The 27,619-nt window shown below is 44.4% G+C and overlaps 1 protein-coding gene across 1 annotated transcript in view; it reads left to right on the forward strand.

The window, feature by feature from the left end:
* The first annotated feature begins 339 nt into the window (after positions 1–339).
* The window catches only part of LOC137642811 (translation initiation factor eIF2B subunit gamma-like), a 55,592-nt gene continuing 28,312 nt past the window's right edge, over positions 340–27,619 (forward strand). The window contains exons 1-8 of the mRNA XM_068375689.1: positions 340–499; positions 2,382–2,541; positions 11,685–11,839; positions 17,079–17,253; positions 17,673–17,868; positions 18,839–18,945; positions 19,166–19,350; positions 26,729–26,812. Coding sequence (XP_068231790.1) covers positions 2,388–2,541; positions 11,685–11,839; positions 17,079–17,253; positions 17,673–17,868; positions 18,839–18,945; positions 19,166–19,350; positions 26,729–26,812 — 1,056 coding nt within the window. The 5' untranslated portion in view covers positions 340–499; positions 2,382–2,387. The remainder of the gene's footprint in view (positions 500–2,381; positions 2,542–11,684; positions 11,840–17,078; positions 17,254–17,672; positions 17,869–18,838; positions 18,946–19,165; positions 19,351–26,728; positions 26,813–27,619) is intronic.

A 27,619-nucleotide genomic window follows, 5' to 3' on the forward strand; every position in this document is an offset into this window, starting at 1 on the left:
TCATCCATTTAACCATTATTTTGAATCTTGGACACAATTCTTGGTTTAAAGACAGTGTTACCATCAATGCAGCTAATATTATAAACTCTTTAAGAAGGCTATTTACAAATGAGGCTCTAGATTTCAGTTTTATAACGTAATGTTTAATAGTTTTTCAATGTATGAATGCTGGCCTGATATTTTCCTCTATTGAAAATATCATGGAACCACACGATAGTAGATATTACATGAGCGAAATTGAAGGTCACACAGATTTAATGCGTAAATCAACACAGAAAAAAGCTATTAGTTATAAGAAATAATACTTAAAAAAATTATTTTAACACATGATTCATAAGAGCAGAGTAAGAGGTGCAGTTACAAAGATGCTACCAAACATAGGGCCATAAACTGATTTCTGTAATTGTCATTTAGAAAATTGGCAAACAAAACGTAAATAATAAAGTTCCAGTGTGATAATATTTGTATTTTTCAGTGTTACAGTGTTGTAATAACCCAGGTAAGTTTAAAATTGTTAATACTATAAACCAGTAAGATATATGAAAGAAGCTAACATATGGATCAGTTTGTTGCATGCTATACCTTAGGCTACTAAAATTATCCTACCCTACGTGACGTAGGTGAATTCTGCAGGACAATTCCGTAGTTGATAAATGTCTAAAAAGTTATATTAAATGTATTTTTACTACTGCTTAAACTGTATTCCTGGTTCTTTATTGATTAGCCCTATCCTCCTCTCAACTTCAGGGGTGTATGTATGATGACAGTCATGCCTCGTAACGCATATTTTCAACCCTATCTTTTAAGAATAGGGCAGTCGAAGGGGGGAGCCTTTGTACATCAGCGGCCAGTTCCTCGCGCGTTCATTAAGAGTGGACATCAACTAACCTAAACTTTCCCCCCCTAACCTAACCTACAAGCCGTGTCCTTACCTAATCGGGTGGCTAACGCCCGCTGCGACCCCCCTTACACTGCCGTATTCTAAGCTAGACATAATAATACATATAGGTGGCCGCTTTCATACATACATCCCGAAGGGGGTTTGCGGTGGGCGCGAGCCCCCATCAGTTAAGTAGGTAAGGGCACGGCTTGTAGGTTAGCTCAAGTGGTGTTCTATGCACGCAAGAGGTCCTGTCTGTCGTTATATGAAGGCTCCCAACTTTATAATATAATACTGTAATTATCATAATCCCTTTACTATTAGATGCAAAGCTCCTTTGTTCGTACTACTTTAATGTTTCTACCCGTAAATAACGTAAAAAACAATTCTAATTTCTATTGCTATACATAGTTGTATGCAATAGTTACCGTATATCTTTACTCGTGCGCTGTTCAGATATACTTCGATGTATAGTACGTTGATTATTGAAACGTAGGTTATTCTAAGTATGTAGGGCCATTTTGGGTCAGGGTCATAGCTCTCCCTATGAATAAGGGCAAGGCATCTTGAATGGGTTAGGAAGGAACGTTAGATTTTTATGTTTAGTAGTGCTAATACTTGGGTAAGGTTTGATATATGTTAGTATGATGGTATATCCAATGACTTTTTATGTATTTTCTCTCGACTTGCTGCTTGAATCCTACAGCATATTCATTTCTACTTTATTTACTCTTAATTTATATCATTTATTGCAATGAAAGATGTAATACCTACTGTCTTGGCTAGAGATCTCTTGTTTGAGGGTACACTCAAGCACACAATTCTATCTAATCTTCCTCTTGTTTTGTTAAAGTTTTTATAGTTTATATAAGAAATATCTGTTTTAATGAAATATTTTATTTTTCCCTGTTTCCTTTCCTCACTGGTGTATTTTCCCTATTGGAGCCCCTGGGCTTATAGCATCCTGCTTTTCCAACTAGGGTTGTAGTTTAGCAAGTAATCATCATCATCAATCCTGCTTTTCCAACTAGGGTTGTAGCTTAGCAAGTAATCGTCATCATCAATCCTGCTTTTCCAACTAGGGTTGTAGCTTAGCAAGTAATCATCATCATCAATCCTGCTTTTCCAACTAGGGTTGTAGTTTAGCAAGTAATCATCATCATCAATCCTGCTTTTCCAACTAGGGTTGTAGTTTAGCAAGTAATCATCATCATCAATCCTGCTTTTCCAACTAGGGTTGTAGTTTAGCAAGTAATCATCATCATCAATCCTGCTTTTCCAACTAGGGTTGTAGTTTAGCAAGTAATCATCATCATCAATCCTGCTTTTCCAACTAGGGTTGTAGTTTAGCAAGTAATCATCATCATCAATCCTGCGTTTCCAACTAGGGTTGTAGCTTAGCAAGTAATCATCATCATCATCATCAATCATTTTATGTTATGCAGCCTAATGCTGTCTGATGATGTCCTGGGTACTTAAAAATTATATGTTTGCCTTTCAGAGCAAAATGCGGTTGGAAGCACAAGCCATCGTTTTAGCTGCGGGTCCAGGAATGAGGATGACCACCTTAACAAATCACAATCCTAAGTGTTTGCTGCCTTTGGGGACACTTCCAATGGTTTGCTATCCTTTGCATCTTCTACAGGAAGCTGGATTTATGGGTAACATTTTTGTGATACAGTATTTAAATTATTTATTTAACCCTTTTACCCCCAGGGCATTTGGAACTTTCCAACCCTTAACCCCCAGGCTTTTTTTTTTTCAAGCACATTTTGCTATATATATTTTTTTAAATTGCTCTAACAGCCTTAATTTTCATCATAGAGAGGTCAGGTTGGTCTCATTCTTTTGGAAAATGCCTGAAGTTTCTCATAAAGTTATAAAAAATATGCAAAAAAAAATGTAAATAGCAGTTTGTTCCGTAACCGAAATACAAACCACGCTATTTACAAAGGGTTACCTTTTAGCGTAGCTGAAATGGCGAGCCATTAGAATTTAACGAGGGTGTATTACCCCCGCGCTAGTTAGCGGGGGGTAGGGGAGTGGTAGCTAGCTACCCCTCCTCCCCCTCACACACAGGTGAATACTCACTTTCACTTTTGGCTCGGACTGTGACAGACGTCTCTGTCTTGGTCCTCTCTTGGCAGCCATTGTTTGTTTTGTCTTTACTTAATCGCTTACTTTTCATTTACTCAATATATATGTAAACATGTTTTCATGTTTGTATATATATTTGAGTATAGAAATAAGTAAGTTTCCTTTTCAGATTTGTGTGTGTAGTGTACGATATCTTCGTGGAGTCCTCGGCAGTTAGGCCACCACGGCGTAATTTTATGGGTGGCGATCGAGTTTGACATGTCTTTCTCTCTCTCTCTCTTGAGGTCGTTCACCCTTTTACTACGTGTTACTACGCCCTTGTAGCTTCCTTTCCGTGGGGGGGTTGCTACGCCGTACGTTTGTCTCAATTAGTTATGAATATAATTGTAGTTGTTTTTTGTTTTTCAGCTTGTAGAACGATTCCTTTCGGGGTTTTCGTTCTTTCTTTAGTGTTCATTCATTTTTAAATTACATAATTACATAGTTACATAATTATAATTGTTATAATTCTGTTTTGGTTACAGCTCTCCTTCCGTGAGTGTAAGTGGTTGTGAGGGCACGTGCCTGTTGGGTAATTCTTGTTCCTTTCCCTCGGGATTCCTCTTCGGAGCCTTCCCGGGGGAATGAATGTGTACTAATATTATTTGTTTTATTTTTTTACAGTTACCGATCTAGTTCGTTTCTGTAATATGGCAACGGTGTGAGCTGTCTGTTGAGTCCTGGGGATTCGGCTGTTGCTGCCTCCCCCCTAGTATTTTCGTCAGGGGCGTGTCTCCTTCTACTGGAAGTACTCCCGTGACGACGGACAGCTCTCCAGTTCATTTTAGAACTCTCAGGAGGCTTGCCTCCTTGGGCGGATAACTTTCCTTCCGAGGAAAGTTTTTCCTGTCCAGGCTTGAGTTTTTCCCCTTTTGGGGGGTTCTTCTCTTGCCTTTTTTTTGTGCGACTATGCTCTTGGTGCTGAGCGGTCGCACCTGCAGTTTCGCTCAAGGGGCTGGGCAACTGCAGGAGCTCCTCTTCGGAGGATTGCTCCTTTTAGGTCACTGGCTGACCAGTCTCTTCCACGAAGTGTTTCTCTTTCGTTCGCGAGAGAGTACACTCATAGAGACTCCTCTTCGGAGGTTTCTTCTGTTGCTGTTGGCCTCCCTCGCCGTAAGGCCCACCGTCCGCCTCTTCGTAAGGGCCTCTCATCTCCTTATAAGGGTGCTTGAGGCGCCTTTTTGGATCTCCGTTTGCAGCCTACAACTCCTTTTTCTCGATCTTCCGCCTTGGTGCAGATGGACAGCAGTCTGATCTCGTCTTCCGACGGGCAACGGTCTTCCCGACGGACAACGGTCTTCCCGACGGACAGCGGTCTTCCGACGGACATCAGTCTCTCGGCGGACAACGATCCCTTTGGGCCAAAGGGTTGCCCCCACGGGTTTTCTTCCCTTGCGTGTCAGGGTTTCCCTGCGCGCCCTTCTGCTGTGTTCTCTCCTGCTCCTGCTCAGTGTTAGCACACAGGCACTCTTCTGCTCATCAGCGCTCTCCTGTTCGTCAGCGCTTTCAAGATGATCATCCCTGCTGTTCCTGTTGGTTCCTGTTACGCGCCCTGTGCGCCCACGTTCGCCCTCGCGATCTAGAACTTCGGTTCAGGTCGGGGTCAAGGACTCTTCTTCTATGCGCAGGCTTCCACGCGTAGCCTTCTGCTCGTCAGCGATCATCAGCTCGCCAGCGATCACCTGTCTCTCGGCGATCTCCGGATCGCCCGCGTGTGTTACAGCCGGCACGCCAACGTTCTCCAACACTTCTGAGGGAACATGGTTCGCCAGCTACTAGCTCACCTGCGCATGCTGATCGCCATCGCGCGACCCTCAACTGCGGATGCTGATCGCCATCGCGCGACCCTCAACTGCGGATGCTGATCGCCATCGCGCGACCCTCAAACTGCGGATGCTGATCGCCATCGCGCGACCCTCAACTGCGGATGCTGATCGCCATCGCGCGACCCTCAACTGCGGATGCTGATCGCCATCGCGCGACCCTCAACTGCGGATGCTGATCGCCATCGCGCGACCCTCAACTGCGGATGCTGATCGCCATCGCGCGACCCTCAACTGCGGATGCTGATCGTTGCGCATGCTGATCGCCATCGCGCGACCCTGGCATGCTGATCACCATCCCGCGACCCTGCGCATACTGATCACCATCGCGCGACCCGGCGCATGCTGATCACCATCGCGCGATCGCCCTCCTGCACATGCTGCTCGCGATTGCTCACCTTCGCATACTGCTCGCCAACGCACGATCGCTCACCTGCGCATGCTGCTCGACCATCGCGTCGGCATAACACAACGCGCCATCGCCAACCTGCGCGTTAGCGCTCACCAGCTCACCACCGATCGCTTGTTGATCCATATCGCCAGCGGTCTTCCTCACCCACGCGGCAGCGCGTTTCCTCGCAATCGTGCTAACGCTTGCGTTCGCCGCCTCGGACTCGCTTTCATCCACCTGCCCACCCTCACGACCGCTCGCCTGCGCGACCGCTCGCCCGCGCGACCGCTAGCCCGCGCGACCGCTAGCCCGCGCGACCGCTCGCCTGTGCGCCCGCGCGACCACTCGCCTGCGCGCCCACACGCCCACGTGCCTGCACGTCTACGCTCATGCGCGTCCGCGCCCATGCTCTCCAATGTTCGCCCACGCACGAACCAACGGTTTTTCCATCGCGCGGACGGATGGTGTTCCGTCGCGCGAACCTACAGTGTTTCTTCGCACAAACGTCGGCTTATTTCTTGCAGTATCCATTGCTCGTCTATGGGTTATCGCTCGCCGACCACCAGCTCTCGCCCTTCCTACCACGCTCGCCCTCCTTCTGCGCTCCTTCGCTCACCTTCGTTTGCGTTACCGCGCATGGGCGCTTCCACGTTCACCCACGCGAAAATCTTTGATTTTCCGTCGCGCGAGCTCCAGGGCGATTGCGACCACGATTCCCAATGGGGTTTTCGCAGCATGGCTAGCCTGGCGAGTTCTTCTGGAGCGTATTTCCAGAACACGGCCTCACCCCGTAAACGCAGAGCATGGCACTTGCAAGAATAGGAGAAACTTAAGGGAGATCTGAGCAACACTCCTCTTTCCTGAACCTGGGTTAGCCCTTCCCCGTCATTCCCTGGAAGGATTTTTGGCGGGGGGGCTTTCCGTTCGAGATTTCTCCATCGGACAAAGGGGTGACTGCTTACCTCTTCCTCTGGGAGCTTACCATGTTCTTTCCCTCCTCGGTTACGGCCCGAGGTTTGGTTCAAGGAAGCTACAGGAAGATCAGGGGTACTTTCCTCCTCTCGAGCTCAGGTTCCTTGGCCTTTCGTCGTTAAGTATCTACTTGCGGACAAGCTCGATGTTATACCATCTGGACGCGCTGACTGAGGGCTTCCTTCGGGCGTCTCATCTGTGGAGGTCGACGACCTCAGACACCCTTCCATCCTTGAGAAGAGTTTGTTTGTGCCCAAGGACAGAGACTTAGACAGTTGCTGTGCGAAGGAAATCGACTTCCAGTTTCACTCCTCCAAGGCGCTTTCTTCCAGACTCTGCAGGGCTCCAGCGCCCTTTTCTTTCAACCACGTCGGCCTAAGTTATCGGCTACGACAACTGGGACAAGGTGTCCAATTGCAGTTTCCTCCTGTCAGGAACAGATGGCACGGGAGACTCCCCCAGGGGGGCATAGTCCTAAAAGGAGTTCACGAACTCTAGGATTGCAGGTTTTTCGCTGGGAGGATGCTTAAGGTTACTCATCCGAATGACAGCTTCCCGATGCCCATTCCCGCACAATCTCTGTGATTGGCCAAGGATATCGCGCCTGCCGTCTCTGTCAGCGAATTCAGTGTCTCTGAACCTCTATGCCATAGCGTCAGCAGAGTTGCCCGGTTGGGCAGAATGATCCATACCTTAGGCGAAGGTCTTCCTTAGGATCATCGACGGCTTCACCCCTGGCCCCCTCAGTCGATCCTTTCTTGTAAGGAAGGATCTGAGAGGGGATGTCCGTAGTCGACCTCTCAGCCCTGATCAAGTTTGTCGAACAAACTTCGGCCAGCGTAGACCAGCAGAATCGATCAGACTGGTAACGAGGCGACAGGACTCCTTAAACCCTGGATCGGAAGGACGGGTACTTTCAGTTTCCATTCCATCCATCTTCCAGGGTGCTCGTCGAATTCAGCCTAGACTGCAAGTATTCCTGCTTATGATGCAGTGTGGCTATCCCGCCGTGGCATAGCAGGTTTGTTTCCCCAGAGAACTCTCCCTGCCTTCCTCTTGGCCGCTCAGGTGCAGGCTTCCGCCTCCTCTGCTGTTTGGAGGGCTGGTCAACTCCGGTAGGCTCGGGTTCGACCTTCTTCAGCGCCGGGACAAGCTTCCGGATGCTTACCATGAGTGTGGGCTCATGGTATTTTGCTTGGAGCCTTCTCTTCCTCTGCCTCAACATCTGGAGTATCTGGCCATGATATTGAGTCAACGGCCTTACCACGTTGGAAACCCCGCTTCTCGTCCGTCCAGCGAGGTTAAGCAACGTCGGTACTTGGATGGGTGACCACCTGGGGACGCCAGATTCTGTTACCACATCCTCCGAGCCTTCCTTTCGGTTGACTGTGGCAAGACTGAGGAGAGTCGCAGTACCTGTTCTCAGTCAAGCAGAGCTTTCAGCCCTACCTTGGAACGTTTCCTAGTTCTCCTGTCCTCATTGACCCGTCTATAGTCCGAACGGTCGCCTCAGGATAAGTTCCATGTGGGGCGATCCAAGTTCCGGTGGCTTCAGGCAATGTTTAACCGGACTCCCTGGCCCTATGGGACCAGCGGAACTATTAGACCTGCAATGGGTGTTGACCTATGGAGCCTCTTGATGGTAGTGGATATTCTCGTCCTTTCCCCACATTCTTGATGCGGTTCTCGGACTCGTCAAAGGAAAGGGGGGGGGGGGGGGGGCATGTTCCGGTCCAGGCCTATGGTCAAGACCTGAAGGATACCTCTCCATCATTCAGGCAGGCTTAGGGGCCTTAGTCTGGCCCCTCTACAGATCCTACAGCTCCTGCCGAGTCGCCCCGTGCGCGTCGACTTCATGATTCTGGCGTATTCTAACCAGCAGGGGACGCATTTTCACACCTTCACATCTTGCAGTAGAGATACCGGGATGATTGAGATTCTCTCAATACCACCATCGGCTCTCTCATTCCAGGCAGGGGAATGTTCTCTCAGACTATCCGAGCAGAGCCTCGTAGAGAGAGTGTACCTGGGGATCTTTGACCTTGGGTAACCAGCAAGTGCTGGTCTGGGGGACCTGATCGCGACAGCTTGGAACCTCAAGCTTCCTCTATTCTTCCCCCCAGTCTCAGACCCCGAGACTCTGGCAAGATGCATTCCGGTGATGGTGGGACAACTTCGACGCCTGCGTCTTCCCTCCTTTTTGTCTGTGGACAATGGGTCTCAACAAGACCAGGTTGTCTGTCAACCTTTCAATGGGAGAGCTCCACTGGGACTATGCGCAGAACGGTTTCTGGACCCTCTGCTTCCCCTGATGGAACTCCCGGGAGAGCTTCTCCCACGGCGCAGACTACTCAAGCAACCACACTGCGACATCTCTCCCGAACCGGGGCGTTGCTTCGGCTTCATGCCTGGAGACACTACGCTTCCTCCTCAAGAAGAGACAACCCGCTACAGTCGCGGTACGGAGTTCGCGTCATCTGCGATAGTCATCCACAGGGGTCTCCCAGGCAAAGTGAAGAGTCTAAGGTGGTTGGTGCCGTGGGAGATATACCTCTTCCCTTGAGGCCTCTTCTCCAGCAATAACGGTCTTATTGCCTTTCGGCGGGAGGAAACTCCTTTCCGCTCTCGGCAATGGAGCCTGTCGCTCAGCCTTTCCCTGACCTTCAGGTTTAAAGGAATAACTTTTTCCTGCCCGCTGGATCTATCCTCGCTCATGCGAAGCTACGATCTTCCCTGACCTAGTCGGAGGAAGACCTCCAACTTGGAGCATGGCTCGGACTTTTAGTCCTTTAAGAGATCTTCTCAAGACCCTTTACGACAGGCCTCGGATTGTATTCCGCCTTGGGTCTCCTGCTCACTCTGGCCACAGCCAGTGTGTAAGCAATCTTCTTGGTCTCTTACGACTCCCCCCTTTCTAAGGAAGAGGGGAAGGCAACATTCAGGCTCGCTCCTGAGTTGTTGGCTAGACTCAGAATCTGGGGGTCCCGGCCCTTCGGTCCGATTCTTTCAAGATTTCGAGTCTCCATTATGTATCTGATGTCCCAAGACCTTCTCTTTCTTGCCAGTAAAGGAATCGAGAGGTTAGCGCTGGGAACAGCTGCAGTTTGTCCTCAGTTGCAGCCGATTTGGGAGCACAAGGAGGACATGGGGGGAGAGTCACCAGTATACCTCTTCAGCCCGGACTCAAGGACATTCATCTCGACCTGTCTCCAGACCCTCCCCCGTCACGTCGCCCTACAGCACGATGTTGGATACATCGCAACGTCCCTCGCCTTCGAGTAATACTACTCTGTGACGCAGGTGCTACAAGCTGGAGTCTGGAAGCGTCTAATGACCTTCGCAGCCCGCTTCCTGCAGGGCGTGACCCACAGGAGTCTCGATACGTTTTCTATCGCTCTGTGGTGGCTACACAACAGCTGGTCTAACCTCAGGCTCCTTTTTGGACAGGTAGAAGAAGGTTGAGGGCATTGTTATCAGGTTTTAGTCTGCATGAACGAAAGAAGTATGTCTGGCCCTTACTTCTTTCTTCATCATCCCCTCTACGGGGAAGCAGCATCCTGGTCTCTGCATAGCTGACCTCGAACCTCTGCAGGTAAACCATGCTTCCTTGTGTTCCGAGTATTGAGTCAATACTGTCGGGTCCCCCATACCCTGACGAGGTGGTATTGGGAACGTCCTAACCCAGAGTTCCTTCTGGAACTCCAGGTCAACTGCCTAGGACGGGTCACACTTCTTCCTTCACACACAAGCTTACGTAGGCCACATGGTTCCTTGCGGAGCAAGGAACTTGTGAGGTGCAGGGACTCCTTTTCTCGAGTGCGACTCACTCGGATTCTGAGTCCCCGGGTAAAGCCAAAGCCAGTATGGCTTGGGACTTTCCACCCTTCCTAAGGGGTAAGTCACCCTTTGTAAATAGCGTAGTTTGTATTTCGGTTACGGAACAAATGACAAATTCGAAGATAATTTGTATTTTTCCTAACCATACAAACCTTAGCTATTTACACATATTTGCCCGCCAGCCCTGTCCCCCAAGACAAGTCCTACCTCTAAGTGAAAGTGAGTATTCACCTGTGTGTGAGGGGGAGGAGGGGTAGCTAGCTACCACTCCCCTACCCCCCGCTAACTAGCGCGGGGGTAATACACCCTCGTTAAATTCTAATGGCTCGCCATTTCAGCTACGCTAAAAGGTAACCCTTTGTAAATAGCTAAGGTTTGTATGGTTAGGAAAAATACAAATTATCTTCGAATGTCATTTTTTGCAAGGACGTACCAGTACGTCCATGGAGGTAAAGGGATGAGTTTTGTGAAACGTACCAGTATGTCCATTGGTGTTAAAAGGGTTAAAGTATAAATTAAAATTGCATTTCAGTACAGTACTTGTTTGTTCACTTTTAAAGATACACATTATTATCTGAGGTGATGAATGTTAATTTTAGATGATTTGTTATAGTCATGTCCTGATTAGTTCAGTGGCTTGCATTGAGAATGATTTTTTTTTTTTTTCAAGTTTCTTTGATTAAATTTCCTAATACTGTACATTGTTATTACTAGAATTATTAGCTATAAGAAACTATATGATTATATTTAGTTTATACTTTATTTTAAGGCAAATTACGTAGCCATAATCACAAAAATTATTTGTATAGAGTGTGGTTTTGGTTTTTAATGTTTTGTTGTACTTCATTTAAGAGGATTAGCAAGATTGAGTCATATTATTATTATAGTATTAACATCTGAGGAACTCTGGGGGAAGGGGCTTCAACAACACAAAACATTTTAGGGCGAGGACTACATTCTTCTTACTTACTTTACTTACTTTGACGGCTGCTTTTCCGGTCCCATACAGCAGGGGAACCCCACTCTCTACAAGACCACCACTGTCGTTATATCTTGTTCGTTCAGAGTATTCAACGTTTCATATCGTGTATTGCTCATTTACTGTTGAATCTTAAACAGTAGTTTGATATAATTTTTTTTCAAATAGCTTATAATTTTGGCTAAAAAGTTCAGTTATATCATTATGGTCATCGCAAGGAAAGTCTGGTTGATGTTGACTAGCACATCTTAGGTTACAAAGATAACTGAAAGATACAAATGGCTTATCAAAGTTACTCATATACATTACAACAGTTGTGAATCCTCTTTCAAATAAAATGACGAAGAAGTTATACACCATCCCGTTTATTAGCATTAAATCAGCATAGGGTTGGTAAAATATGTCTCCTGCGAATGCAAAAATTGGAATTATTCTTACTATTTCTAATCAGTTGTCTTTCTAGGCCTCCCTTTGCTCTGCATGCAAAGAATGATAGATTTTGTTCACTGAGGTATTTAAGAGTTTAAGATTTTGTTCACTGGGGTATTTAAGAGTTTTTCTGACTGATAAGATGAAGAAATTTCACTGGTGGAGTAGAGGGATTATCCGACAGAGACTAAGTACAAGTGGGAAATACCTATAAAAGTCATTTTAAATACGTTTCAGAGGCAACAGTGGTTGTGAGTAGTGGTGCAGAGCAGAGGATGAGGAAATTGGTAGAGCAGTATGATCTGAAGTTGAACCTGGACATAACAACGGTGAACACTGCTGATGATCCTGGGACTGCTGATTCACTGAGACACATTTCGGCAAAAATTAAAGTAAGCTCTTGATTTTTTTGTCATGTACATGATGTGTTCTGTGTCTTTTTTAACTGCATATACATTTTAAAAGAATACTGAATTGTTTACAGACTTATAATATTTTAAAAGATTATTCCCAGCTCAAGTCAATTCTTATTCCCATTTCACTTCATTTTTTCCTTCCCCTGGAACAGTGTGATTTGACTCAGCAAATATAAAAAAAATATATATGAAATAAGAAAATGATAGAATTTATTATTTTGATCCTTACCAGTTGGTCACATTGCTGTATTCATACCTTCCTTCTTGATGACTACCGGTACATACTAGCGTGACCTATTCTAATGTTGCGATTTTTCGAATTTGTTCTGATTATGGGATTGATTGTATAAATGTTTCCTCTGTAATCCTTTTTTTTTTTTTTTTTTTTTTTTATCTTGGGGAGCTCCCATGACTAGTTAGGTTTTACTAAAGGGCTCTCAACACAGAAATATTTAGATGTAAATGCTATTGGACCAATTGTGGCTGAGGGGTAAACCCTATTAAGATCTTATCATACTGCCTGTTTATCGGACTCGTATTGATTACATCACAATATATAATCTTTTTATTTCATCTCAGAATTCTGGTGTATTTACTGTACTTATATGCTATTTGAAAAAAGTTTTAAGTGTTTACAACATGTTGTTTATTGGCAATGGATTATAATGAACATAAAACAATATGCCTGGCAGCAAAGTTACGTTCTTACTCATTGCTCCTTGATGTTGGTCAAGTTTATGGTTTTCATATTTCTTCTTTCCAGAGATAATGACTAAAGTTTTTAAACAATCACTCCTAAATGAGTTGATAAGAGGCCATCCCTTGTAAGCTGCTATTCAGGCTGTTTATAGGCCTAATTATAGTAAGAAGTTTATAGCAAAACAAAATTTATTTTCTTTTTGTTAGAAATTCATTAATGTATTGTATTTATTGTATACAGCCTGCCTCTGGTCTCTTATTTCTGTCAGCAGTGTCAGATTGTATAGAAATTGAGTTGTAACCATTTAAAATGACTAAGAAATTTTGAGTTTGACTGGGTAGGAGATTTTCTCCTCTGCTTTTGTTGGGTGTGACTGGGAAACACCGAGTGCAAGGTTAAGGTTATTGTAAATTACCAGTTTTAAATATTAAACTTAGCCGGTGAATATATAAATAGCTGACGTCTCCGACGGCCCGACAGATTCCAAAAACTCGCGAGCGATCGCCATGAAGGTTGCGGGTGTGCCCACCAGTGCCGACTATCGGCCAGATACCGCATATACTTCTCAACCACTCCAGTTCACCGAATTGGTGAAGTACTTTGTTTTGGTTGTTTTATTGGCTTTCGCTGTGTGGTGTGTTTCTTCAATAAAACTCTTGAAACCCTTTTTTGGCTTGTGTTTCTTGTTGATGAACTTGGCTTTAATTTGGATTTTCTCTGGTTGTTCATAATGGCTGACCCTTCTCCTGTATATCGCAAGTGTGCGAGAGATTGTAACAAACGTCTTCCCAAGGCTTCTATCGACCCTCATACTGTTTGTTCTAATTGCCGGGGTAAATCCTGCCAATTAGGAGATCGGTGTGAGGAGTGCGTGGTCTTGTCGGAATTCGAGTGGCTTGAGTATGAAAAGTATACTCGTAAGCTCGAAAGAGATAGGGTGAGGAGAAGCTCATCTAGATCTTTGGAATTTTCCTCCTCCCATGCCCCTGAACCTAATCCTTCCCCTGTAGTGGTAGTTCCTGAACCCTCTGTTGGCACTCATGAACCTTCAATGCGCAATATGTTTTTAGCGATTCAAGCATTAGGTGAAAAGGTTGAATCCTTAGCCTCGGACAGGAACCAGCTTATGTCCGATGTTAAGTTGTTGAAGTGTCAAAGTGGTAAAGCAGAAAATTTAAGTGGTAAAGTGGAAAGTGCGCAAAATGTGTTTAGTGTTGCGGCCGAGGGTTCGTCTGTTCGTGCTTGTCGCTCCCCTAGTCCGAGACCTCTTTCAGGCTCCCCTGCACCAGGGAGAAGTAATGTCGTAGGACTTAAGGGGGCGAGAGGTGTAAACCGACGTACAGACGTTCCCTCTTTGGTATCAGACGTTTCTCATCAAGAACGTCCTTACCATAAAACGGGTGAGACTAAGTTCTCCTCGTCCTCCGACGACTTGTCGCATAAGAAACCTTAGCGCAAGGTTTCTAGGCCCTTAAAGCGCAAGTCAGTCCCTTCAGGACAGGTCCAGCATCCTGGCTGTAGCCATTGGGGCAGCTCTGACCACTTGCAGTCATCGGATGGCTGTTCGCCGCTGACCAAAAGGCTCCCGACTTATTGCTCTCCAGTCCCAGATCCAGAGGCGGCCCACATAGATGCCTTTCTGTTGGACTGGTTTCACCTGGACGCTTACGCATTTCCGCCGTTCAAGATCCTCAACAAGGTGTTGCAGAAGTTCGCCTCTCACGAAGGGACAAGGTTGACGTTGGTTGCTCCCCTCTGGCCCGCGAGAGAGTGGTTCACAGAGGTACTTCTATGGCTGGTAGACGTCCCAAGGAGTCTGCTTTTACGGATGGATCTCTTACGGCAGCCTCACATAAAGAGACTTCATCAAAGCCTCCCCGCGCTTCGTCTGACTGCCTTCAGACTATCGAAAGACTCTCAAGAGCTCGAGGATTTTCGAAGGAGGCAGCCAGGGCGATCGCGAGGGCTAGGAGATCATCTACTATCAAGGTCTACCAGTCGAAGTGGGAGGTATATAGAGATTGGTGCAATTCCTCCTCTATTTCCTCATCCAGTACCTCTGTAGCGCAGATTGCGGATTTTCTCCTGCATCTGAGAAATGTTCGCTCCCTCTCTGCTCCCACCATTAAAGGCTACAGAAGCATGTTGGCTTCTGTCTTCAGACATAGAGGCTTGGATCTTTCAAATAACAAAGATCTCCAAGACCTCCTTAAGTCTTTCGAGACCTCTAAGGAGCGTCGTATTTCAACTCCTGCTTGGAACTTAGACGTGGTCCTACAGTTCCTAATGTCCGACAGGTTTGAGCCGTTAAATTCAGCCTCCCTGAAGGATCTTACCCTCAAGACACTTTTTTTGGTGAGCTTGGCTTGGCTAAAAGGGTCAGTGAGATCCATGCTTTTAGTAAGAACATCGGCTTCTCGACGAATAAAGCGATTTGTTCTCTTCAACTTGGTTTTTTGGCCAAGAACGAACTTCCGTCTCGTCCTTGGCCTAAATGTTTTGAAATACCTAGTCTTTCAGAGATCGTAGGTAACGAAGTTGAAAGAGTGCTGTGCCCCGTTAGAGCTCTTAAGTTTTACTTGGCTAGAACTAAACCATTACGAGGTTGTTCTGAGGCTTTATGGTGCTCCATTAAGAAGCCCTCATTACCCATGTCAAAGAATGCGTTATCGTACTTTGTTAGACTTTTAATCCGGGAGGCACATTCTCATTTAAGTGAGAAAGATCGTAGTTTGCTTAAGGTCAAGACTCACGAAGTGAGAGCAATAGCGACTTCGGTGGCTTTTAAGCGAAACAGATCTCTTCGAAGTATTATGGACGCGACCTTTTGGAGGAGCAAGTCAGTGTTCGCTTCATTTTACTTAAAAGACGTCCAGACTCTTTATGAGGACTGCTACACACTGGGTCCATTCGTTGCAGCGAGTGCAGTAGTGGGTGAGGGTTCTACCACTACATTCCCTTAATCCCGATATCCTTTTAATCTTCTCTTGAAATGTTTTTAATCTTGTCTTGGGTTGTACGGAAGACTAAGAAGTCTTTCGCAATCTTTTTGGTTTGGCGAGTGGTCAAATGTTGTTTCTTGAGAGCGCCCAGATTAAGGGTATTGATGAGGTCCTGTTATAGGGGTGTTCGCCCTGGATATAACAGCTCCTGGGAGTCTTTCAGCATCCTGAGAGGATGGCTGGGCTTCGTGAGGAAAGCGGACTAATGAGGCAGAGTAATCATCAGAGTCAGCTTCCTTACCAGGTACCTATACTTAAGTTGGTTTTTTATGAAATATTTGTCAAAAAACTCTTGAGCATATACGCCTTTATTGTATTAATACTGGTCTCTACCCACCACCATGGGTGTGAATCAGCTATTTATATATTCACCGGCTAAGTTTAATATTTAAAAATGATATTTTCATTATAAAATAAATTTTTGAATATACTTACCTGGTGAATATATAATATTAAAGGCCCTCCCTTCCTCCCCGATAGAGACCCAGCGGACTGAGAAGAACTGGAGTGGTTGAGAAGTACAGTATATGCGGTATCTGGCCGATAGTCGGCGCTGGTGGGCACACCCGCAACCTTCATGGCGATCGCTCGCGAGTTTTTGGAATCTGTCGGGCCATCGGAGACGTCAGCTATTTATATATTCACCGGGTAAGTATATTCAAAAATTTACTTTATAATGAAAATATCATTTTTACACCCCTGAATTTTTTTTTTTATAATAAAAATTATACTTTTTTGGTTAATTTTAAAGGAACTAAATATACGCAGGTATTCACAAATTTTCAATTAGATATGACTTTTCTTGAAATTATAATACAGGACTGAGCTTTAAATTCTGTTTATGATATACGGAGAGACAGAAATTGAATGTGTTGGAGGTGAAGTGTCTAAGGAGTATGGCTGGTGTATCTCGAGTAGATACGGTTAGGAACGAAATAGTGAGGGTGAGAACGGGTGTAAGAGGTGAGCTAGCAGCTAAAGTGGATATGAATGTGTTGAGGTGGTTAGGCCATGTTTAGAGAATGGAAAATGGCTGTCTGCTAAAGGAGGTGATAAATACAAGAGTTGATGGGAGAAGTACAAGAGGAAGGCCAAGGTTTGGGTGGAGGGATGGAGTGAAGAAAGCTCTGGGTGATAGGAGGATAGATGTGAGAGAGGCAAGAGAGCGTGCTAGAAACAGGAATGAATGGCGAGCGATTGTGACGCAGTTCCGGTAGACCCTGCTGCTTCCTCCGGTGCCTTGGATGACTGCGAAGGTAGCAGCAGTAGGGGATTCAGCGTTATGAAGCTTCATCGGTGGTGGATAATGTGGGAGGGTGGGCTGTGGCACCCTAGCAGTACCAGCCGAACTCGGTTGAGTCCCTTGTCAGGCTGGGAGGAAAGTAGAGAGGAGAGGTCCCCTTTTTTGTTTCATTTGTTTGATATCAGCTAACCCCCAAAATTGGGGGAAGTGCCTTGGTATATGTATGTATGTACTGTATCTTGACAAAAAAACGTTGGATTTTTATTTCAGCATAATGTCGATGATGTGGTGATCATTACAAGTGACTTAGTCAGTGATGTGAAGCTCCAGTCCATTTTGAACCAGCACAGAGCTCGTGGAGCGGCATTGACAATGTTAAGTGCCAATCAGCAGGTAGATTTCTTGAAGGCTACACCACCGGGACCAAAATCAAAGCCCGCCATAAGTAAGTCACGCTACCTTGGCTTGCATTGAACAGTTCATTTGCTTTTAACTGGAAAGATTATAATGCTTAGAACCTTGGTAATTTCTTTTACTATACACGATATCTTCGGATAGTCGTTTCCGGGGGTTGGAACCCCGTGATACCTGACGGTAATTCTCTTGTAATATCAATCGCAGAAATATTATACTGTAGAAGTTGCCAGAAGAAACTTCTATCAGGACGACATGGCTATCTCACCCAAAAATAGATTTTTCCTACATCAAAATCCCTTTTAAAGTTTGCAGGACTATTTTTTTATGAAAAGATTCACTTTTACGCTGCTATATTACCTTGGGCTGGATAAAATGAGTTGCTATTTTCTATTTAGTGTTGAGAATTGATCATCCTCATTTCATTATACTGTATATTTCAATTTGCAGATAGTGATGTCATATGCACTGCATCTGAAACAGGTCGTTTGATGTTTGCCGTAGCTGGCGGAGATTACGACGAGGTTCTCAATTTATCTGGCCGTGTCTTGAACTCTGCAAAGTCACTTGATGTGTCGACATCTCTGACAGATTCCCACCTCTATATTATGAAGAGATGGGTCATCGAATATATTCTGAGTAAAGAGTAAGGATGGTCGTATTGTAAATTGTTATTTAGTAATTTTTGACAAATATATTATCCTCCATTGGGGGAAGTGCTTTGGTATATGTATGTATGTATGTATGTATGTATGTATGTACTGTATTATTATTATTATTATTATTATTATTATTATTAATAATACTACTTGCTAAGCTACAACCCTAGTTGGAAAAGCAAAATGCTATAAGCCCTAAGACTCCAACAGGGAAAATAACCCAGTGAGTATAGGAAATAAGGAAAGTACAAGAAAAGTAATTAACAATTAAAATAAAAATTTTAAGAAAAGTAACAACATTGAAATAAATATATTACATATAATCTATAAATACTTTAAAAAAAACAAGAGGAAGAGAATTAAGATAGAATAGTGTACCCAGGTGTACCCTCAAGCCAGAGAACCTTACCCCAAGACAGTGAAAGACCATAGGACGGAGGCTATGGCACTATCCAAGACCAGAGAATAATGGTTTGATTTTGGAGTGTCCTTCTCCTATAAGAGCTGCTTACCATAGCTAAAGAGTCTCTTCTACCCTTACCAAGAGGAAAGTAGCAACTGAAGAGTTACAGTGCTGTAGTTAGCCCCTTGGGTGAAGAAAAATTGTTTGGTAATCTTAGTGTTGTCAGGTGTATGAGGACAGACGAGAATCTGTAAAGAATAGGCCAGACTATTCGGTGTATGTGTAGGCAAAAGGAAATTGAACCGTAACTAGAGAGAAGGATCCAATGTAGTAATGTCTGACCAGTCAAAGGACACAATAACTCTAGTGGTAGTATCTCAATGGGTGGCTGGTGCCTTGGCCAACCTACTACCTAGTTGCTTGAGTTCATTTCAAAGAGCAAATTCTATGTAGACAATGAAGTGGTAGTTTCATGTTAATAAGATACTAATGTAAAATTTATATGTATGTTTGGTGATTATTAACGAATTTTAATAAAATTTGCAATGTTGCAGGTCCCCATGTGGAGACATGGGTTCTTTGAAGGATGAAATCATTCCTCATCTCATATCGTGTCAGTTTACAAGCGCTCCAACTAAGGAACGAAATACCAGAAAGTTAGGTAAGTGAATATGTTTAGCATATTGAAAATAGATGTCTTCAAATTTCCATCATTTGATATACAAAATCTACACCATTTTCTGTTTTTTGGAAAGTAGGTATTTGCATATACAGGTGACTGTAATATCTTAAATGATTTTGTTGCACACCAAAGCGCTATTGATAAGTATCGGGTTTATATACTTTTGTTCTTGTTTTTAGAAAGTTACGTAATTTTTCAGACATTCATGATGTTATTGAGAATGAAGAATATGATGACTTGGTGACAAAGTATAACAGCAGTGTCGTATTGTCTCGCCATCACAGTTCAAAACCTGTTGATTCTAGAGTCTGCTATATATATCATCACCCGGGTTTGTGTGTTAGAGCAAACAATTTAAATTGTTATTGGGAACTAAATCGCAAGGTAAGATACATTTGCAATTGTTTGCCATTGCCTTTTTTTAGAAGTATAATATTGTACAGTAATTTGTATTTTTCAATATTAAACTTAGCCGGTGATTATATAAGCTGCAACTCTGTTGCTCGACAGAAAACTCTACGTTAAAAATCCGCCAGCGATCGCAATGCAGGTAGGGGGTGTACTTCAACAGCGCCATCTGTCGTGCAGGTACTCAGTACTCAATGTAAACACAGAACTCAATTTTCTCTCTGTCGGGCTACCGGCAAGACCTACTAATTCGCTGTTACTAACTGGATTTGTTTTCACAACTATTTGGTGAAGTACACTATTCTAGTTTTGAGCTTTCGCTATGCAGGTGTTTTATCTTCATCTCAAAACTTGAACTCGTTTTGGATAGATTTTTTTATGGTGACAAAGAGAGTATGGACTCTCTTTCACTTTTAAATGGCCGACCCTTCCCTTAGACGGAAGTGTGTTTAGGTTTTTAGTAATTTTGCTTAACACGTTATAGATCTATATATTTTATATCTCTCCGCCTTTATTAGGCCTCTTCGATTAACTTTCCATTTATTATAAACATATAAAAATAAATTTTTATGTTTTGTTTATATGCGACCTTTCCTGATAGTAGGCGGTCCTAACTTGGAACCGAAGTTAATCAACGTTGAGCCCGTTATATCGTATTTAGCCTTTAAAGAATTTAAAACTTTTTAAATGTAATGTTTTATGAAAGAATTTCTTTGATAGTCTTCGTACTGTTTTCAAAGATGAACTAACGTTTAGACTACGCAGTTGTTGACGTTCAGGACGTTCAACATGCGCTCTATCGTTACGATAGAGAGAGAGTGTGTCACGGTTTCACTTTGCAGTAAGAGTAAATCGATTCTGACGTTTTGTTCATTCTTTCTTAGCTTAAATGTTTTAAATTCTAAATTAAAGGAACTTTTTATTTGGAAAACCTTTCAGTTTTTTCCTTTAGTCAAATAACATGTTTTTTTTGACGATATATAATTGGGCTCTTCTCTTCTCTTAGGTGCGAAATCAAGAGAGAAAGAGAGAGAGAGATAGAGACGGAGGGAGAGAGAGGAGAGAAAACGTTCCGTTCATGCGGGTAACGTTGTTCTCGTGTTACTCTCGTCCCTAGTCTCTGTACGGGGAGGAAGGTAAAACGTTTCTAGGTTTTTATTCTTGTCCCCAGGCTATGTGCGGTGAGAGATTGAAAACGTAGTTTATATGAACTAGCGTTTAGTCTCTTTCCCAGCCACTGAATTTTTTATCTTAATATATGTTTTCTGTTTTTTTTGCTAGTATTAATGAGCTGCATTTTACGACTGATTTCGCAATTACTACCTTTTAATGAAGGGTAGAATTGCGTGTTTCAGGTAGAAATCAGTAAAAGTTTCGATTTCAGTGAAATAAGTGCAAAACAGAAAATCGATAAAGTGATATGCGCAAAGTGTTACAGTGTTGCGTCCGAGGGTTCGTCTGTTCGTGCCTGTCGTTCACCTAGTCCGGGACCTCTTACAAGCTCCCAAGCCCAGGGGAGAAGTAATGTCGAACGACTTATGGGTTCGAGAGGCCTTGATCAACGAACAGACGTTTTCCCTCTGTGGTTTCGGGCGTATCTACCCAAGATCGCCCCACCCACTCTAAGACGAGAGAGCCCATTTATTCCTCGTCTGCAGAAGAGGTTTCTCGTAAGAAACCATGGACCAAGGTCTCGCGGCTTATTAAGCGCAAGTCGGTCCCTTCCGCGCAAGTCCAACGGCCCAGTTGTAGCCACTGGGTCAGTTCGGACTCGCTGCAGTCTTCCGACGACTGCTCACCTCCTAAGAGAGGCAAAGCGGTACCGCATCAGGCAGTCACACCGTCTGTTGCCGCACCTGCTCCTGTAGACCCTAAGTGGTCTTTGCTGCAGACCATGCAGTCTCAGTTAACGTCATTGATGCAGGACTTTCGTGCGGAGAAGGTTCTAGCCTACAACCAACCATGGTTATGCGTCCTGTGGACGCTGAGGCGACCTTCTGCCGCACTCCAGCTGAGAGAGTCCCGCCACCCATGCGTTCCAGTGTACCCTGCCAGCCGCATGTTAACGTTCAGCGACGCACGGAACCTTCCGTTGACGTTCGCGAGGTACAACAACAGTCTAAGTTGTTTTGTTTTGACGCGGTGCGTCAACCTCCGCATTCTAGAGTTGTTTTGACTGCTCAGTCTAGACAGTCAAAGCAGTCTCGAGTGGACACTACGTCCTCACGCACCTGTTGTGGTTGACAGTTCAGTTGTTGACAGTTCACAGACTGTCAAGCAGTTACATGACGTTGCCTTCTGGTCTGCTACTAATGCACCAGTGAGAGACTCACTGAGGTAACCTAGCTTTTATCGGACAAGGTTCCTGTAGATGAGGAAGTTGCTGTTCTCCCTCCTACTGATATTCCCTTGAGGACTCTGTCAGATGGAGAGGAGCCTTAAGCTGCTTAGCCTCCTATGGACTTTAATTAAATCATGATGATTTTTTTTAAGGATCTTCGTCCGGATCTTGTAACTGCTGCTCCTCGTTCGCCTTAACGTCAGAACTTACACTAGGCCTAGCTACTTCGAAGCCGTTGTTTTTAAGCTAGTGCTCTCTCGCTCTCCTAGAGAGCGTTACGTTGGCTAGGCGACTGGTTTTTGAACCAGGAGGAGTTTTAGGGATACAGCCTTTGTTTTCCCTTCTTTTAAACTGGCTTATAGAGCGAGAGTCTGATATGACACGAGAGAAGTTCTCGGCTTGGGAGTTCATGCCTCTGCCCAGATAGACTTCTCAATTCTGGTAGACTCGCCCTGGCGCCTAGCCAGGAGACGCTCCAAGTTGTTTACAGGTCAACTACTCAGCTTTTGTCGAGCCTTTGAAGTTTTGCTGTACTATTATGTCACACATATCAAGGCTTTCAGGGATGGTAAACGGTTCCGCCTCAGTCGCTAACCCCGTCTGTTGCCACACCTGCTCCCGTAGACCCTAAATGGGCTTTGCTGCAAGACATGCAGTCCAAGCTTGCGTCCTTGATAGAGGACTTAAATGTGGAGAAGAACCTTCTGGCCAACAACCTTCCAACCGGTCGGTTGTGCGCCCTGTTGACGCTGAGGTAACCTACTCGCGTCTGCCAGTTGAGGTGGTTCCTCCTTCTGGCCAACAACCTTCCAACCGGTCGGTTGTGCGCCCTGTTGACGCTGAGGTAACCTACTCGCGTCTGCCAGTTGAGGTGGTTCCTCCACCGATGCGACCCAGTGTGGGTTGCCAGCCGCACGTTGACGTTTAGCGACGCTCGGAGGTGGTTGTTGACGTTCAGGACGTTCAACAACCAGCAGAGGTGACTTGTTGTGACGCAGTGCGTCAACCTCAGCAACCCGGTAGGGTGTTGACTGCACAACCCAGACGGTCTAGACAGTTTCGGGTTGACGCTGTACTTCCTCGCGCACCCATGGTTGTTGACAGTTCACAGACTGTGCAGCAGTTCCATGATATTGCGTCCGGCTCCGTCACGCATCCACCAGTGCGACCGGATTCAGCGAGTCAGACGTTGCCCACTCCGTTGCCGTTTCCTCATCAGTTTCGGATGAGGAACCCTCTGATGAGGACGTTGCTGAACAAGACGATCAGCCCCCAGCCCTGCTATCCATCCAGAAGATGCTGAAGAAGGAACGCTGCTCAGTCAGGCTGTGGATGAGTCTGGTAGGGACACTCTCATCCGTGGATCAATTTGTGTCACTAGGAAGACTACACCTCCGTCCTCTTCTATACACTCTAGCTTTTCACTGGAAAAAGGACAAGATGCTAGAAGCGGTCTCGATCCCGGTTTCCGGAAAGATAAAGTCTTGTCTGACTTGGTGAAAGGACTATATCAACCTAAGAGAGGGTCTTCCCCTGACTGTTCAGACTCCCAACCACGTTCTCTTCTCGGACGCATCGGACGTAGGCTGGGGTGCGACATTAGACGGTCGGGAATGCTCGGGATTATGGAACTCGATTCAAAGGACAATGCATTTCAACTGCAAGGAGCTACTGGCAGTATGTCTGGCCTGGAAAAGCTTCAGGTGTCTCCTTCAAGGCAAAGTGGTGGAGGTGAACTCGGACAACACCACGACTTTGGCGTACATCTCCAAGCAAGGAGGGACCTACTCTCTGACGTTGTACGAGATCGCAAGGGACCTCCTCACCTGGTCAAAAGGTCTAGACATATCACTAGTAACGAGGTTCATCCAAGGCAACTTGAATGTCATGGCAGATTGTCTCAGTCGGAAGGGACAAATAATTCCAACAGAATGGACCCTCCACAAGGATGTATGCAAGAGACTTTGGGCCACCTGGGGCCAGCCAACCATAGATCTCTTCGCAACCTCGATGACCAAGAGGCTCCCAATATTTTGCTCACCAATCCCGGACCCAGCAGTTTATATAGATACCTTTCTCCTAGATTGGTCACATCTAGATCTATATGCATTCCCTCCATTCAAGATTGTCAACAAGGTACTGCAGAAGTTCGCCTCTCACGAAGGGACAAGGTTGACGCTAGTTGCTTCCCTCTGGCCCGCGAGAGAATGGTTCACCGAGGTACTTCGATGGCTAGTAGACGTTCCCAGAACACTTCCCCTAAGGGTGGACCTTCTACGTCAGCCACGCGTAAAGAAGGTACACCAAGGCCTCCACGCTCTTCGTCTGACTGCCTTCAGACTATCGAAAGACTCTCGAGAGCTAGAGGCTTTTCGAAGGAGGCAGCCAGAGCGATTGCTAGAGCAAGGAGAACATCCACCCTTAGAGTCTACCAATCGAAGTGGGAAATCTTCCGAAACTGGTGCAAGTCAGTATCCGTATCCTCGACCAGTACCTCTGTAACTCAAATAGCTGACTTCCTCTTATATCTGAGGAAAGAACGATCTCTTTCAGCTCCCTCTATCAAGGGTTACAGAAGCATGTTGGCATCAGTCTTCCGTCACAGAGGCTTAGATCTTTCCAACAATAAAGATCTACAGGACCTCCTTAAGTCTTTTGAGACCACGAAGGAGCGTCGTTTGGTTACACCTGGTTGGAATTTAGACGTGGTACTAAGATTCCTTATGTCAGACAGGTTCGAACCGCTGCAATCAGCCTCCCTGAAAGATCTCACCTTAAAGACTCTTTTCCTGGTATGTTTAGCCACAGCTAAAAGAGTCAGTGAGATTCATGCCTTCAGCAAGAACATCGGATTCTCATCCGAAACGGCTACATGTTCTACAACTTGTTTTTCTAGCCAAAAACGAGCTGCCTTCTCGGCCTTGGCCAATATCGTTCGATATTCCAAACTTATCGTATGGTTGGAAATGAACTAGAAAGAGTCTTATGCCCTATAAGAGCTCTTAAGTTCTATTTAAAACGAACTAAACCTTTACGAGGCCCGTCTGAAGCTTTATGGTGTTCAGTTAAGAAACCATCTTTGCCTAGTCAAAGAATGCTTTATCCTATTTTATCAGACTGTTAATACGAGAAGCTCATTCCCATCTGAATGAGGAAGACCAAGCTTTGCTGAAGGTAAGGACACACGAAGTTAGAGCTGTCGCAACTTCCGTGGCCTTTAAACAAAATAGATCTCTGCAAAGTATAATCGACGCAACCTATTGGAAAAGCAAGTCAGTGTTCGCGTCTTTTTATCTTAAGAATGTCCAGTCTCTTTACGAGAACTGCTACACTTTGGGACCATTCGTAGCAACGAGTGTAGTAGTGGGTGAGGGCTCAACCACTACAATTCCCTAATTCCATAACCTTTTTAATCTTTCTCTTGAAATGTTTTATTATTGTTTTTGGGTTGTCCGGAAGGCTAAGAAGCCTTTCGCATCCTACTTGATTTGGCGGGTGGTCAAAGTCATTTCTTGAGAAGCGCCTAGATTAGAGGTTTTGATGAGGTTCTGTTGTATGGGTTGCAACCCTTGATACTTCAGCTCCTAGGGGTCGCTCAGCATCCTAAGAGGATCGCGAGGCTCCGTAAGGAAGACGTACTTAAAAAGGCAGAGTAATTGTTCAAGTCGACTTCCTTACCAGGTACTTATTTATTTTATGTTTGTTATTTTGAATAACTGCTAAAATGAAATAAAAAATCCTTAGCTCATAATAATGTAAACAATTATTGCTGGTCTCTACCCACCCCCCTGGGTGTGAATCAGCTTATATAATCACCGGCTAAGTTTAATATTGAAAAATGTTATTTTTATAATAAAATAAATTTTTGAATATACTTACCCGGTGATTATATATTATAGGACCCTCCCTTCCTCCCCAATAGAGACCAAGTGGACCGAGGAGAAAATTGAGTTCTGTGTTTACATTGAGTACTGAGTACCTGCACGACAGATGGCGCTGTTGAAGTACACCCCCTACCTGCATTGCGATCGCTGGCGGATTTTTAACGTAGAGTTTTCTGTCGAGCAACAGAGTTGCAGCTTATATAATCACCGGGTAAGTATATTCAAAAATTTATTTTATTATAAAAATAACATTTTTCTTAGCTATACAAACTCAGTCCTTTATATTAAACTTCCCTCCTCAATCACCCCTCTAAGTCCTGAACCAGAAGGTCATAAGTAAAGAGACTTTGAAAAGTGAGAGGTCGGGGCTCCTCACCAACACCTGTTATTTACCACCTCGTTAACAGTTTTAACAGTCGGTCCAACTCGCACTGATAACATATCCCTACATGAAGGACTCAAGTTTGTATAGCGAGGAAAATTGCAAATTACCTTAAAAATTTTGTATATTATGCTGTCATTTCAAGGATTAATTTAAGAACTGATCCTATCCAATTAACAATGAAATCATACTGTAATTGGTTAATAGCTAGGAAGATCTATCTCAGGATTTGTGAACACGTTTACAGTACTAATACTTAGTGCTTTTTTTGTGAACGAATGTCTTTCCTTGTGTATTCATACCATTGTGAATAATTTGTTGCCATAATAGAAAATATCTGGTGTTTAGGAGATTTATACCTCATTGTACTAAGAATTCACAAGTAGGTTTTCAGACTTGACTCAGTCTAATGACAAAAATACTTAATCTTATCAAACTTTGTACTACAATTACTGTAGCCCTCTGTTTCGAGTTAGCGGGTCTTTTTCTTGTGACTTGGAGTAGGACTAGCTTGACCTTGTTTTGGTCACTAAATAAACATTATTTTTTTCAAGTGCTATGAACTTATCCAATCATTTGAAGTAAGCACAGCTATTTATGATACTTAGGTAATCATAAGGGACAAGAATTTCATTGCTTCATCTCCTTGAAGGTGATGAGTATGTTTGATGTTTATTACTGTGTAAGGACTTTATGAATGTAAATGCACTAATTTTGATGTGGTTCTGTAACTTATACCATTTGCAGATGCATTCATTGTTTAGTGAAGTCTGTCCTAACTCTACATGGAGTACAAGACATCCTTCTGCTGATGTACATGAGAAAGCCCAGGTAAGTTACTTTTAATTATCTCTTTGTACACTATTTCATTTAGAAAAACCTTATTTTCATTAAACCGATGAAGGACAAACCTAGTTATCTCAAATATTATAATTTTTGAATAACAGAATAGTAAAAGGGAACTCATTTTAAAGTATGGTTTGTATACAATGTGAGGAGGAAGTAAGTGCCAGCACATATTAGCAAGCTTGTTGTAGCCTTGTACCACACTGCATTCATTTTATTTACCATGAATGCTTGAGTCACCTACAAGCAGCTTGAAGAATAGTTATTTTCTGCTTTGAGACAATTCTTGTAAGGGGTTGTAGTTTCCGATGTGGTAACATCCCTGTCTGGTGAATGCCAGACTGGGGTTTGAGTCCCGCTGAAACTCGTTAGTTTCTTTGGTTGCTGCAACCTCACCATCCTTGTTGAGCTAAGTATGGAGGGGTTGGGGGATCCTATAGGTCTATCTGCTGAGTCATGAGTCATCAGCAGCCATTGCCTGGCCCTCCTTGGTTGTACTTGGCTGAAGAGGGGCCTTGATAGGGCAATGTCACTGTCCCTAGCCTCTGCCATTCATGAGTGGCCTTTAAACCTAAGTACCACTTGATTCTGCAATTCAGTAAGTACTGTACACTACTTGCGAAGTCAGCTCTTGGCAAATCAGAAACCTTTTATTGGAAAGTTCCAATCAAATATCACTGCAATTGTCTTAGGCTTCAGTTTCATAAGCTGTACAATATTTCCCTATGAGAGAAATGTGAATTTTGAGACTGTTTTTCATATTAATATACAGTACTTGATCACTTGATGTGC

Source organism: Palaemon carinicauda, chromosome 6, assembly GCF_036898095.1.
Source record: "Palaemon carinicauda isolate YSFRI2023 chromosome 6, ASM3689809v2, whole genome shotgun sequence".
Classification (NCBI taxonomy): domain Eukaryota; kingdom Metazoa; phylum Arthropoda; class Malacostraca; order Decapoda; family Palaemonidae; genus Palaemon; species Palaemon carinicauda.